Source organism: Eleutherodactylus coqui, chromosome 3, assembly GCF_035609145.1.
Source record: "Eleutherodactylus coqui strain aEleCoq1 chromosome 3, aEleCoq1.hap1, whole genome shotgun sequence".
Classification (NCBI taxonomy): Eukaryota; Metazoa; Chordata; class Amphibia; order Anura; family Eleutherodactylidae; genus Eleutherodactylus; species Eleutherodactylus coqui.
Window position 1 is genome coordinate 290,206,555 of NC_089839.1, and position 13,596 is coordinate 290,220,150.

The 13,596-nt window shown below is 46.0% G+C and overlaps 1 protein-coding gene across 2 annotated transcripts in view; it reads right to left on the reverse strand.

The window, feature by feature from the left end:
• Positions 1-1,400: 1,400 nt before the first annotated feature.
• IL23R (interleukin 23 receptor) overlaps positions 1,401-13,596 on the reverse strand; it is a 41,066-nt gene continuing 28,870 nt past the window's right edge. Inside the window, exons 11-16 of one of the 2 annotated variants that reach the window (XM_066597653.1) lie at positions 12,193-12,294; positions 9,308-9,469; positions 7,310-7,438; positions 5,772-5,871; positions 4,715-4,805; positions 1,401-2,205 (exon numbers count right to left, since the gene is read on the reverse strand). In XM_066597653.1, the coding sequence (XP_066453750.1) occupies positions 1,627-2,205; positions 4,715-4,805; positions 5,772-5,871; positions 7,310-7,438; positions 9,308-9,469; positions 12,193-12,294 (1,163 nt within the window). In that variant the 3' untranslated portion in view covers positions 1,401-1,626. Of the gene's footprint in view, positions 2,209-4,714; positions 4,806-5,771; positions 5,872-7,309; positions 7,439-9,307; positions 9,470-12,192; positions 12,295-13,596 lie in introns of both variants that reach the window. The other variant, XM_066597654.1, reaches the window with a different exon arrangement.

Consider the following 13,596-nt stretch of genomic DNA (forward strand, 5'->3'; position numbering starts at 1 on the left):
ACTTTGCTCTACTGGCTAACACCGTACCAAACCTTTTTAAATAAGGGAGATGGAATAAATCCTCCACAGTGCCACCAACTGAAAGGCAGCATTCCTTCAAGCCAAAGTCAGACTTTTTATACAAGCCTTGTTACAATTACAATGACCGGGAATTAAAAGCAAAGCCAGACTCCATGTACATACAGCTGTTTCAGGGTTTTCGCCCTTCATCAGTGTGCCACCTATTGGCACACCTACAGGGCAAAAACCCTGAAACAGCTGTATGTACATGGAGTCTGGCTTTGCTTTTAATTCACGGTCATTGTAATGAGGCTTGTATAAGAAGTCTGACTTTGGCTTGAAGAAACCTTTTTATTCCTATTACTGTATTTGTCGCAGTCATGGCTTACACACACCTTCACATTATATTTACTTGGTGGAAGTGCTGACTGTTTTTTGTTGCATGGGCCGGGATACTCATCCGTATTACAGGTATCGATATTATGCTTGTATGAGAACAGGTCTCTGAATGGCAAACCTTGCTGGCTATGTAGCAATATGGGGGTACATTATAGCTGCATAACTTGACAGGTTCCAAGCAGGGCCAGCATCAGATTTAAATGGGCCCTTAGATGGTAGAGCCACTGTGAACCTTCTTATGCCTCAAAGTTGTCATCCACCCAGTGTGTCATGCACCACTGATGACCATATGCCAACATGGTCTGTAAAAATGCTATATCAATACACACTAATGGGGAAAGCGGAAGCAGTATGCTGCATAATGTGCAATATAACCCTTTCCCTGCTGGTCAGTTCGGTACTGTATTTGTTTCTTTGTTTTTGCCATCCCACATTTCACCAGATGTGGATAATTCTTCCAGAAACTACTATACCTGTGCATGGGTTATTTTTTGGTAGCTAAGCCCCATTCACTTCATTGGAGCTGAGCTGCAAAAGCAGATATAACCTATGGAAAGGTGTGGCTCTGGAAGACAGAAGCCATGTTTTTTCCAATCTGGAGCAACCGCTTTAAATGGGGTTTTCCAATATAAAAATCATTGTAGTAGTGAGGGGACAAAATCATATATAACACAATACATCCTGTAAACCTGCTGGGGCCACGTGTCAGGTTTATGGGATGTCATGTCACCATACCGGAAGACATGATGAGGTCACCTGTCAGATGCCATGGTGCCAGAAATCCAAAGCTTTTATATAGTTTTGGCCACGGGAAACCCAAAACGATGTAAAGAAATTAAGATGGACAACCCCTTTGAAAAGGGATTGTCAAATCAAATGAACACTCCTCATTGACGATCAATGCTAGAATCGTGGCTCACCATGAAGAGCCAACTGATGGCCATAACCATAAAACTAAATGTTTGCACCCACAGATGATCAGGGTTTGCCCTCATGCCAACTTCCTTTATATAAAAATGTGCAATTTTAAATTTTCCAAAACATTTAATAATTACACAAGTATGACAAAACTCTAGTGCTTACAAAACAGGACCCATAATATGTTCCATGTGCTACAACTTCCATTAGGTTCAGCAGCCATAATAAAATCCATTTAGGATCCTGAGTCAGAGATGGACTGAGCCAAGTGATCCATTCCAAGATGAGAATCAGGCTCTGAAATAACAACTATAATCCTCCGGTGAAGATTTGCGGAAAGTAGGACTTTGTATCATCAAATTCCTCAAGAGTTGGAGTACAGATCACCTGGTCACCGGGAACAACCGGCATTACTAACCTATCTATGAACGTCTGATTTTCCCATAGGCTCTGCAGTGTAAGGTCGGTGGTTGACTGTAGAGGTTCATCATCCAGATTAACATCACTTGTGACCATCAGGTTCATCTGCTTGAAAATATCATCTGTAGTGTTCGATAGGAACATGTTGTTGATTGGGATCACTGGGTTTCCGGGTGCTACTGTGGTCCTTTGTAGATCCAACATGTGAGAGTGGCTGAAGTAGGAATTATGCTCTTGGGAAGTGAAATTTGCAGTCTGCGGCCTGTATCCCAACGTGTGTTCAGAGACCTCGATATCCACGGTTGGGGTTAGAGGCTCATCCACTTTCATCATAGTGGCGATTTCTTGGGCGGGATCTGTAGACGAGATTGGGTGACTTGTCTCTTCCTTCAACAGTACTTCAAGCTCTACAATCTCTGGGTCATTAGGCAACAGACTGACTAGAGGCTCCAGATTCTCTTGTGCTGCCTGCTTGAAGTATAATATCAGTGGTTTAGTCTGTGCGTTGAAATGTGCTTTGTAAAAGTTGAATATGCAGAATATATGGATTCTGACACTTTGCAATTTTCTTTAATTCTAGAGTTTGAACCCTTTTTTGCCCTTCTTGTCAGTCAATGACCATAAAGTTGTTTAAAGGGATTATGACTTCTAATTAAAGCAATCCTCTAGTTTTGGGACAAAGTTTTGTCCAGAGATCGTCGAGCGTGCACATTACTTGCAGTCATTGTTCTCTGCTGGTCCTCTGATCCACCAGCTCCAGGTCTTGTTCTCAACCATCCAAGATGGCCGACCCAGTCTTCAGACTACCTAATCCGCATAGTGCACGTGTAGTGTCAGACTACCAATGCACTTTACATGCTCTCTGATTGGCCAGGGTTGCTTATGTGGTCAGTGCTGGCCAATCAGAGAGCAGTGCACAGTGTGCCTTAGGTGGTTGGAAAATTGCGACTGCCATTGTGGACGACTGAAAACCAGGACTGGAAATGGCAGATTAGAGGGCCACCAAAAAAACGAATATTTCAGGAAATATACAGTCCTCTTCCTCTAGTCCCCTTACAGAATTTTGTCCCAAAACCAGAGGGTCGCTTTAAGGGTCCACGCAAAAGACAAAGAGTTCCTTATGGGTCTGCATTAGAGATCAGAAGGCATACTGTATATCGCCATATGCTAAGGCAGGCGTCCCCAACCATCGGGGCCGGGCCGTTGGTTGTTTAGCGCCGGTCCGCAGCACCGCCTGGAACTTTTGCTCTAAACACAAGGCCCGTGGGCCGAATCCGGCCCGCTGCCTTGTGTTATGTGGCCGGGCGGCGTGCCGACGCCGCTCACGACTGAAGCGATTACCAGCGGGGGCGCCGCAGCTCCCCGCTGGTGATCGCGCTGATCCCGGCTCACACTGACGTGTGCAGCCAGGAACTCTTCCTCCCTGAGTCCCCTGCTCATTAGTTCCGCAGGAGAGGACTCGGGGAGGAAGCGTTCCGGGCTGCACAGTGACGTCAGGGCAGAGAGCGACGCTGACAGCAGGGAGGAGGTAAGTATATGGGTTGGGGGGCTGCTTACTACTGGGGGGGGTTCTGCATATTATGGGGGGGCTGCATATTACGGGGGCTGCCTATTACTGGGGGGGGGGCTACTTATTACAGGGGAAGGGGCTGCCTATTACTGGGGGGGGGCTGGTTATTACTGGGGGGTGGGCTACTTATTACAGGGGAAGGGGCTGCCTATTACTGGGGGGGCTGCCTATTACGCGGGGCTGCCTATTACTAGGGGGGTGGACCTGCTTATTACTGGGGGGGTTTCTTACTGGGGGGGCTGCTTATTACTGGGGGGGTGGGGGCTACTTATTACAGGGGAAGGGGATGCTTATTACTGGGGGGGCTGGTTATTACTGGGGGGCTACTTATTACAGAGGAAGGGGCTGCCTATTACTGGGGGGGGGCTGCTTATTACTGGGGGGGCTGCATATTACTGGGGGGGCTACTTATTACAGGGGAAGGGGCTGCTTATTACTGGGGGGGCTGGTTATTACTGGGGGGGCTGCATATTACTGGGGGGGGCTACTTATTACAGGGGAAGGGGCTGCCTATTACTGGGGGGGCTGCTTATTACTGGGGGGGCTGCTTATTACTGGGGGGTGCTTATTACTAGGGGAGGGGGTGCTTATTACTGGAGGGGACCTGCCTATTACTGGGGAGATTGCTTACTGGGGGGGGGCTGCTTATTACTGGGGGGGGCTACTTATTACAGTGGGGGGGGGCTGCCTATTACTGGGGGGAACCTGCCTATTACTGGGGGTGGGGGCTACTTATTACAGGGGGAGGGGCTGCTAATTACTGAGAGGTGGGGGCTGTCTATTACTGAGGGGTGGGGGCTGTCTATTAATGGGGGGGGGGGGAATTAAATTATATGCTGCCCTATGTGTGTGCTGGGGAGGGGGGGATAGATTATATACTGCCCTATGTGTGTGCTGCCAGGTGGGGGGGGGGGAATATTATACTGCCCTATGTGTGTACTGCCAGGACATTCTAAATGTCATAATTAAATAAGAATGCAGTAAACGCCAACCCCCTTCATAGCCCCGCCCCATATAACCAAAGCCCCACCCATGTCCCGCCCAACCCTGCCGGGCCTTGTAAAAATGGTCTTGCTTGAAGCCGGTCCCTGGTGCCAAAAAGGTTGGGGACCACTGCTCTAAGGCACATGGAGGTACGGTAAGAGCTTATTGCAGTCTATGTGCCGTGTCATTCAGCCATACAACTATGACCTGGCACTGGACCCTCTATGTTGCCCATGGATGGGCTACGGTGGCACACAGTGTACCTACTAGTCTTTGCCTGTGAGGCAAATGGAAGTGTAACGTGGACCTCTAAATGCCTTATTATGGAACGCTATAACCTACCGTAGATCCGTAAAACGGCCATGTGCATAAAGCGCAAGCCTCTAGCCATCACTGTCTTATTGAATGCACTTTAGCATTTACCTGCAGAGACTTCACTGCTGGGCTCCTCCCCACGTGGGGATATTCTTCATACAGGCATTTGGGTAACAATAGGATCAATCCTTTTTTCACCCTAAAATGAAGAAAAACGACTCTGTTTGCATTTTCACTGTTTAAAGGGCCAATATTATCAGCTTTTCACATATATAAAAAGTTCCATCCCACTTTAGATTCCATAACCGTGTTCGCACTTGACACGAAAGTCAATGTTTTTTCTATAATGAAAGCTTTAGGTAGTTTGAACTTTCATTGGAGTCTCGGGCTGCTATTTGATTTCTCCCCCATGCTTTACATTGCAGGTCTGCTTGTTCAGCTTGTCTATGTATAAGCCGTTTCCAATAAATATTTTTTGTTTATCGACATGTCATACCATTAGATCTCCTGTATGTTAGAAATCCGCAGCGACAATTCTGCAAGCGGATTTTAACAGGTGTGGGTTGCAAGCTCCATAGGGATAACACCGTGACGCAGGAATGCCCGTATTTTGTCCCCTGTGAAAGGCCCCAAAAGGGAACTTATAATTTAACTTTAATTTTCCAGTGAACACACAAGTAGGAAACAATACCGGCAGTGCTGTAGATGAGGAATATCTGCACTTTATCTGTATGGAATATGTATCGTATCATAACGCCCACCTTACGATTTCAGAAAGTCATGGATTAAAAAGCAGATAACACTCAAAATTAAAATAAAAAGTTTCTAAAACTCTTTTCTTGCATGCAGCATCAGTTTGGTTTTATTAACCCTTCTCCCACTCTGTACTTTTACTGACGTCAATGTGAAACCTCGATCGCGTCACTGTGTTAAAAAGACTATACAGCACGTAGCCAGGGAAAGGGAGCATTGTCTCCCTCTGCTGGCTGAACACTGGTAATGCATCCATGTTGGACTATTCATGGGAAAACAGTTGAAAAGGCTGAAATGTTCCCAGAGCAAAAAGTCCACGCACAAAAAAGAAACACAAGATTTCTGCAAAATGCGATTGTGCATCCTGTTTGGTAGAAAGCAGAACATCCCTTGTAGCGGGCAGTTTATGTACCTTCTCCGTATTCTTGATAAAGTCATAATGATTGCAGAGAAAACAAGGACTCCAAAAGCCATTCCCACCAGGAGGCCGATGTAGCCGTTAAGATCGTTATCTAAAATATAAAGCCTGAATTATGTTGCTGTTGCCATAAATCAAACATGAAAGTGCGGAACATAATATAATGTAGAGGTCATCAACATCATGCAACAATTGAAGGAAGGGGTTAAAGGGGTTGTCCCGCGCCGAAACGGGTTTTTTTTTTTTTTTTTTTTAACCCCCCCCCCCCCCGTTCGGCGCGAGACAACCCCGATGCAGGGGTTAAAAAAAACAAACGGAGAGTGCTTACCTGAATCCCGGCGGTCCGGCGTCTTCATACTTACCTGCTGAAGATGGCCGCCGGGGTCTGCTCCCTCCGTGGACCGCAGCTCTTCTGTGCGGTCCATTGCCGATTCCAGCCTCCTGATTGGCTGAAATCGGCACGTGACGGGGCGGAGCTACACGGAGCCGGCATTCTGCACGAGCTGCTCCATTGAAGAGAGCAGAAGACCCGGACTGCGCAAGCGCGGCTAATTTGGCCATCGGAGGGCGAAAATTAGTTGGCTCCATGGGAACGAGGACGCTAGCAACGGAGCAGGTAAGTAAAAAACTTTTTATAACTTCTGTATGGCTCATAATTAATGCACAATGTACATTACAAAGTGCATTAATATGGCCATACAGAAGTGTATAGACCCACTTGCTGCCGCGGGACAACCCCTTTAAATGATAACCTATCCTCAGGACAGGTCATGAATAGATGATCGTGGGGGTCCATCACTCAGGATCCATGCGGACAGTGCAGGAAGCAGATTACGTTGACCATGGCCTGGGTTTGTATTGTGCGCACAGTTCCCATTTAATTTAATAAGAGCCGTGCTTGCAGTACCAACCTGATACTGCAGGTCAGTGACAGCCCTAGCGATCCGGCAATTTTCCTTTCTCCTGAAGGGGTTTTCAAGGAAGAATACTATTGATGAGCTATCCTCGGGACAGGTCATCAATAGTTGATCGGCCGGGGTCCATCGCTCAGGACCTCGACCGATCAGCTGATTGTTCGCCCGCTGACAGCGCCGCAAATACATAGGGGTCGGAGCGGAAGCAATGAAAGTCTCTGCTCCAGCCTCTGTGAAGTGACCCGTACTTGTAAATGCAAGTGCTGCTCTCATTTAAATCAATGGATAAATCATCAATAGTATTCTCCCTGGAAAACCCCTTTAAGGTTTGGGAAAAACCCTTTAAAATCAAAGTATTTATATTCTGTATACTTTATTTGCTTCCCTTTTAACAAACACTTTGAGAAATGTTACATGCAATTACAATGAGGTGAAGCTGCTGACAAATAATCCAAGTTATGCAGATCTTTGGGTATATTCACACGTGCAGATTTGGTGCAGATTGAAAATCACTTCCAATCATCTGAATTAATTGTTTTGCTGCATTTCTGCCAGCTCATTTACATGAAAGGGAAAGCTGAACTCATCCGCATGTGAATTCACCCCAAGACTTCTTACCTTGATGAAAGTTAGTGCAGTGATCATCCGGCCCTTCTCCGGCCCTCGTAGACGCAGAAATACATACAGAATACTGCTCATCCGGATTAAACTTATCGAACAGTAAATGCGTTGTTGATCCAGCGACCTCTGTAGAGAGAAGTGAATATGTAAAATGGCTTGACAGCCTACTGAGATCTCAATAAACCTGCCATTCTTGTATATTCTTGTTCTTGTGTTTCCATTTTAATGGACAAAACGTCACAGTATATACATATTAGCTCATTAAGGACAAAATAATGATGTTTTGTATTAATTGATGTTATATACTCTTGTATACTCTTAGAATATAAGAATAGTCGTATACAAGAGTATTTATCAGGCTATTTGTGCTGCATATTGTTCTGTATTACAAATTCAAGAGATTGTAGATGCTGCCACCTAGTGTTCATATTGCAGAATACACCTAAAACGTATAGCTCATTTCTCATAATAATCTATATTCATATTGTGCCAACATATTCTGCAGAGAAAAACAGATATGTTACATACAATATTAAACTAATGTGAACAATAGGGGCGAAGGCCCTGCTTACAATCCATGAGGAAATCAGGGTGACACAAGGGGTACAAGTGCTTGTTCTGTTGAATGGTCCAGCCATATTTTATATAAATATGGTAATTATACATAAAACTATATGAGCCGCTCACCAGTCTGTAACTGTGCATGTACAGATATGAGGTGTATTAGGGTATATGCGTTGTGGGTGATGATACTGTATAATAAAGGGATTGGGTTCTAAATTGGGGATATAGAAGCAGGGTAAATGGAGAGAAGTTACATTAGGGAATGTGATAGGTCTCCCCAAAGAGATGTGTTTTTTTAGGGCACGCTTAAAATGTGGGTGTTGGGGATTACCCTAATTGTCTGGGGTAGCGCATTCCAGAGAACTGGTGCAGCTCCGGAAAAGTCTTGGAGCCGGAATAGGGAGGTTCAAATTAGAGAGGAACTTAAGGTACCTTTACACCAATTGACTGTCGGGTGCATAAGTGCCTGACCGCTATCCCACAGACTGTCGCTTATGTGCTTTTACATAGGAGCAATAGTCATTCAGAGAATGGAGGTGGAGATCTTTTCTGGCCACACACCTCCATTCACTTCAAACAGGCAGCTGTTCATGAATGGACGACTGCCTGTTTACACAAGCTGATAATTGCTTGGTTTTGAAGTAAGCTAAAAACCAAGCAGCTCTGACAAGTGAGCGATTTTGTTGCTCAATGCCCTGTCGGTGGCCGCGGGTACACAGGAAACTATCATCTGAATTCACTGATTCCAGCACTGATTTGGGGCAAATTATCACCCCTTGCAAAGGTACCTTTTAGTTTCACAGGTTGGAGGCATCAGTATAGGCAATGGCACAGGGTGCAGGCATCAGTGAAGTGACTAGCGGAGAATGGAGGCGTCAGTGCAGTGACTGGCCCAGGGTGGAGGCATCGGTATAGTAACTGGCACAGGGTGGAGGCATGAGTTAAGAAACTGGCACAGGGTGGAGGTATCAGTGTAGTGACTGGCACAGGGTGGAGGCATCAGTGTAGTGACTGGCACAGGGTGGAGGCATCAGTGTAGTGACTGGCACAGGGTGGAGGCATCAGTGTAGTGACTGGCACAGGGTGGAGGCATCAGTGTAGTGACAGGACAGAAAGATGAGCCTGGCTGCTGCATTCAGGATAGAATGGAAAGGGTGAGCGTTCAGTGAGGGGCAGGCGATTAGTAGCGAGTTACAGATGTCAAAATGCGAACGCATCAGGGCAACAATAAGAATTTTTGCTGTTTCTACAGTAAGAAAAGGATGGATTTGGGAGATGTTTTCGAGCTGCGGGTGGCACGAATGTTCAGGTGATTGGCTATATGGAGTGAAGGAAAGATTGGAGTTAAATATGACCCTGCCTGGGACCTATAGTACCCCACACTGGGAATGGAAGGTCTTGCTGGATTACATGGCAGAAACATTTACTTACCATACTTGAACTTTGATTCGGTTTGGTATTGCCTTGTTATATACACCGTATATCTAGTGATGAATCCTCCTCTGTCACACAAGGGGATCTCAGTCCATTCAATACGTCTTTCATTCAACGAGGTTGCGAGTATCTTTATAGAACTGGGACCTGTTTTAGGTTCTGTAGTGGATTTTGGTAAAAATGATGTCAATGTTTATATATTTGTTGCAGAAAACATCGTAGAAACTTAATTTTGATGAATATGTAAAAGTTATATTAAAAAAGCTCTCTGCCCCAAAAATCAGTGATATACTAGTGGTGTAACTTGAGTCCCAATTCAAACTCTGTTACAGGCCCCCCAAACTATAATGTTTCATATATAGTCCTGGTCTTCTCATATGGGGAAAACAAACCTTATGGGCCACTAAAGGCTTCCAGACCCTGCTGAGACCAAGCCCTCTGCACCCCCTATTGCAGTATTACCCAACTCCAGTCCTCAGGGCACCCCTACTAGGCTTACCAGGGTCCGGTCATATAAACAAAATCAAAATAAATCTTGTTATTTGTATAGCCCCAACTTATTCCGCAGCGCTTTTAGGTAATTTATTTAATCCCCCCCACCACCACCACCACCACCAAGCTTGGTACTCATTTTACCGAACTCAGAAGGATGGAAGACTGAGTCAACCTTGAGCCGGCTACCTCAACCATGCTGGGTTTGGATTGAACTCACAACCTTGAGGTCGTGAGCGAGAGCTTAGCTACTTCTAAGCTTTAGAAAGTATCCCTCAATGTGCCTAATAAAACAGACATAGCCATGATTTCCGTCAACCGGGGCAAAGAATCAGTTTGGTGAAGATGCACAAGTCAGAGCAGGTGAAGGAAACCACTGGGAGCTCAGAGAGATCTTGATCACTCTCACTTCCTGAGACAGGAAGACAATTCTTCACTATCGCTGCCGCATGTCGCTGCTGCCTTCACTAATACTTCTAGAAATGCAACAGAACTGTCTTCATCACAAATATGAGACGACCAGAACTTATCCTGACACTTATAGCGATGTCTTACTGTGCAAGTATACCCAAAGAGATAAAAGAACACGAAATATGGAGCTCAATGAGGCATATATGGAGTAAATGTAAGAACGTCATATAGAGGAGTCTATAAAGGCATGGTATATCACAGGGCAATAAGTCATGCACAATATATCAGAGGACAATATACAATGATACAGAGGTGGATATAAAGGCAAAACACTGTATTTTAGACATACCGCCATATACTGCTTAACCCCTCAAAGGGGTTATATTAAGATTGCAAGTTATTCCCTATCCATAGGATAGGGGATAACTTGCTGATCGTGGATGTCTCACTGCTGAGAGCCCTGCCGATCTTAAGAATGGGACCGTTCCGTTCTGCCTGTAACTGCAGGGATCGCTTCTCATTTTGCAGTGACGTCGCATGAAGGGAGCTCTAGCCAAGCATGCATGGTCAGCACTCCATGCATTTCAGTGGGACTGACAGAAATACCCTGTTTCCCAGAAAATAAGACATACCCTGAAAATAAGACATAGCATGATTTTCCAGAATTTTTGAGGATGCAAAATGATTTTTCAGGCTTTTTGAGGATGCTTGAAATATAAGCCCTACTCCAAAATTAAGCCCTGCTAACAGTTAATTTAAAAAGTCAATTAAAATAGTGTCCAGGCAGCTATACATGTAAAAAAGTTAAACCTTTTTGAACAAAAATTAATATAAGACACTGTCTTATTTTCGGGGAAACACAGTAGTCGAGTGGCACCTGCTCGGTATCTCCGCAGTCCCATTCAAAGTGAATACAGCACTGGTGCGTTTGTGCAATCAGCACGCCATTCAATCTCCTCGTCACTGAGGGAGTGCAGTAACCTCACAGTGAGGATCTCGATCTCGAGATCAGCACTGGTCTCAGAAGTGAGACCCCCACCGATCAGCAAGCTATCCCCTATCTTGTAGATAACTTGCACTCTTGGTGCAGCCCCAAGAACGCGGCCCTTTTATTTTAGAGTTTAAATTTATCTTGCCCACTTTTAAAAAATTCTAACTCTTTCTTTACCCTTCGATGTGACTGTCTGAGGGCTTGTTTTTCGCGGCATGAGTTGTATATTTCAAATGGTACCATATACCGAAGTGAAAAACATAAACATTTCAAAGTGGAGTGAAATAGAAAAAAATACACAATTCCACCATCTTTGGGGGAGTTTTATCTTAATGGTGTACACACTGCAGCAAAAACAACCTGCTAACTGTATTTCATTAGTCAGTACGATTAGTTTTTTTGCCATATTATATATAAAACATATGTAAAATTAAAAAAATATATTTTCTGTCGCCATCTTCTCACCACCATATATATCTTGGTTATACGAGGGCTCGTTCTTTGTGGGCCGGCCTGTGGTTTCTATTGGTACCACTTTAGGGCTTATTCAGATGAACGTATATCGGACAGGTATTTACGCCGGCCGATATACGGCGTCTCTCTCTGCAGGGGAAGGAGGCTGGAAGAGTCGGGAGCAGTGCTCTGAGCTCCCGCCCCCTCTTCGCCTCCTCTCCACCCCTCGGCACTATTTGCAATGAGAGGAGGCAGGTCGGAGCTAAGTTACGGGACTTAGCTCCGCCCCGGTCTCACTCCCTCCCATTGCAAATAGTGCCGAGGGGCGGAGAGGAGGCGGATAGGGGGCGGCGCACAGCGCAGAGAGGAGATGCTGGTAGCGGGTAAAGACGCAGGCCTCTGCCGGGGCACGGGACCACATCCCGCTGCAAGGATTCTCGTGGCGGGATCCGACCCGGCCATCAGCACGCGGCCATAGTGAGGAACACATGAAGATGCAGTATATCAGAAAACACTGTTATCATCCTGGACTCACTGAGTTCTTGACTGTACCCATAGACAGTGCTGGGGCCGCTGACTCCAGTGCGGTACACTGCATATAGAGAAATAGTGATACGATGTCCCGGAGGGATATTATCTATGGAAGCAGAAGAGGTAACATTATAGTATGCTCTGGATGTGCAATGTATGAAGAAAAGACGATCTAGGTGTAAGAAAATGACATTGTTTAGTTCTAGAAAATCCTGGAGAATCCGCCTGTATGACATGCGTACGGCTAATTGCGGATTTTTATGCAGAATTGGCAGCAGAATTCTGCTATTTTCAAGAACAATTAGACAGTGCTATACAAAGCTCATATAATACTGCCATATAGTGCTTGCACTGAGCCATACAGTGCTTACAAAATACTGCCATAAAGTGCTTACATAATACTGCCATATAGTGCTTACATAATACTGCCATATAGTGCTTGCACTGAGCCATACAGTGCTTACAAAATACTGCCATACAGTGCTCACATAATACTGCCATATAGTGCTTACATTCTACAGCCTTAGGACTTATTCACATGGGCCTATATCGGGCTAATATACGTTTCCCCCTGATGCATTGGCTTAGACCCCTTTCACATGGCCGTAGGCGTTTTTACATGCACCCGCCGGCGACGTAAAAACGCGTGAACGGGCTCATAAATTTAACGTTTGTGCGCCCGTTCAGACAGCAAAGGCCGCGGCGCATATACACCGAGGCTTCAATGCCGTTGCCTCCCCTTCGCCTCGCCAGCTCACCTCCTCTCTCCTTCCGTCTGGCTATTTGCAATGGGAGTGGGCAGGACAGGCGCAAAGCTAAACATCCGCCCCCTCCCTTTGTCCGCAGCCAGAAATGGAACAAGGCGACGCTTAGCCCCACCCCTGTCCCGCCCCCTCCCATTGCAAACAGCGGAGGGGAGGATAGAGGGAGAGAGAAGAGGGAGGGAGTTTAGCAGTCACGCAGCTAAACTCCCTCCCACCTCTGGTCGCTGTCTTAGCTCCCATAGGAGCCCATGTAGCCGCCGATGTATTCCAGCCAGAAAGATAGTTCCAGGACTATCTCTTCGGTCCGGTACGAAAGCGCTCAGCACTATATTGGCTTTTACGCCACGGGAGTACAGCCATGTGATCTGATGCATTGGAATCCAATCCGTGAAAACGGCGGCTGATATATAGTCGTGTGAAAAAGCCCCTGCAATGCATTAGTGTACGGGGCATATTTCTGTGGCATGAAAGCGCCCGACTGGGCGCCCCCCATGCTGGTGGTAGCAGCTGCATAGTTTCCTATGGGAGCCTATGCTAGCTGCCGGAAAAGGGAGGTGGGAGGGAATTTAGCAGCGGGACTGCTGAACTCCCTCCCCCTTCTTTTCTCCTCTCCGCCCCTTGTAGCTGTTTGCAATGGAAGGGGG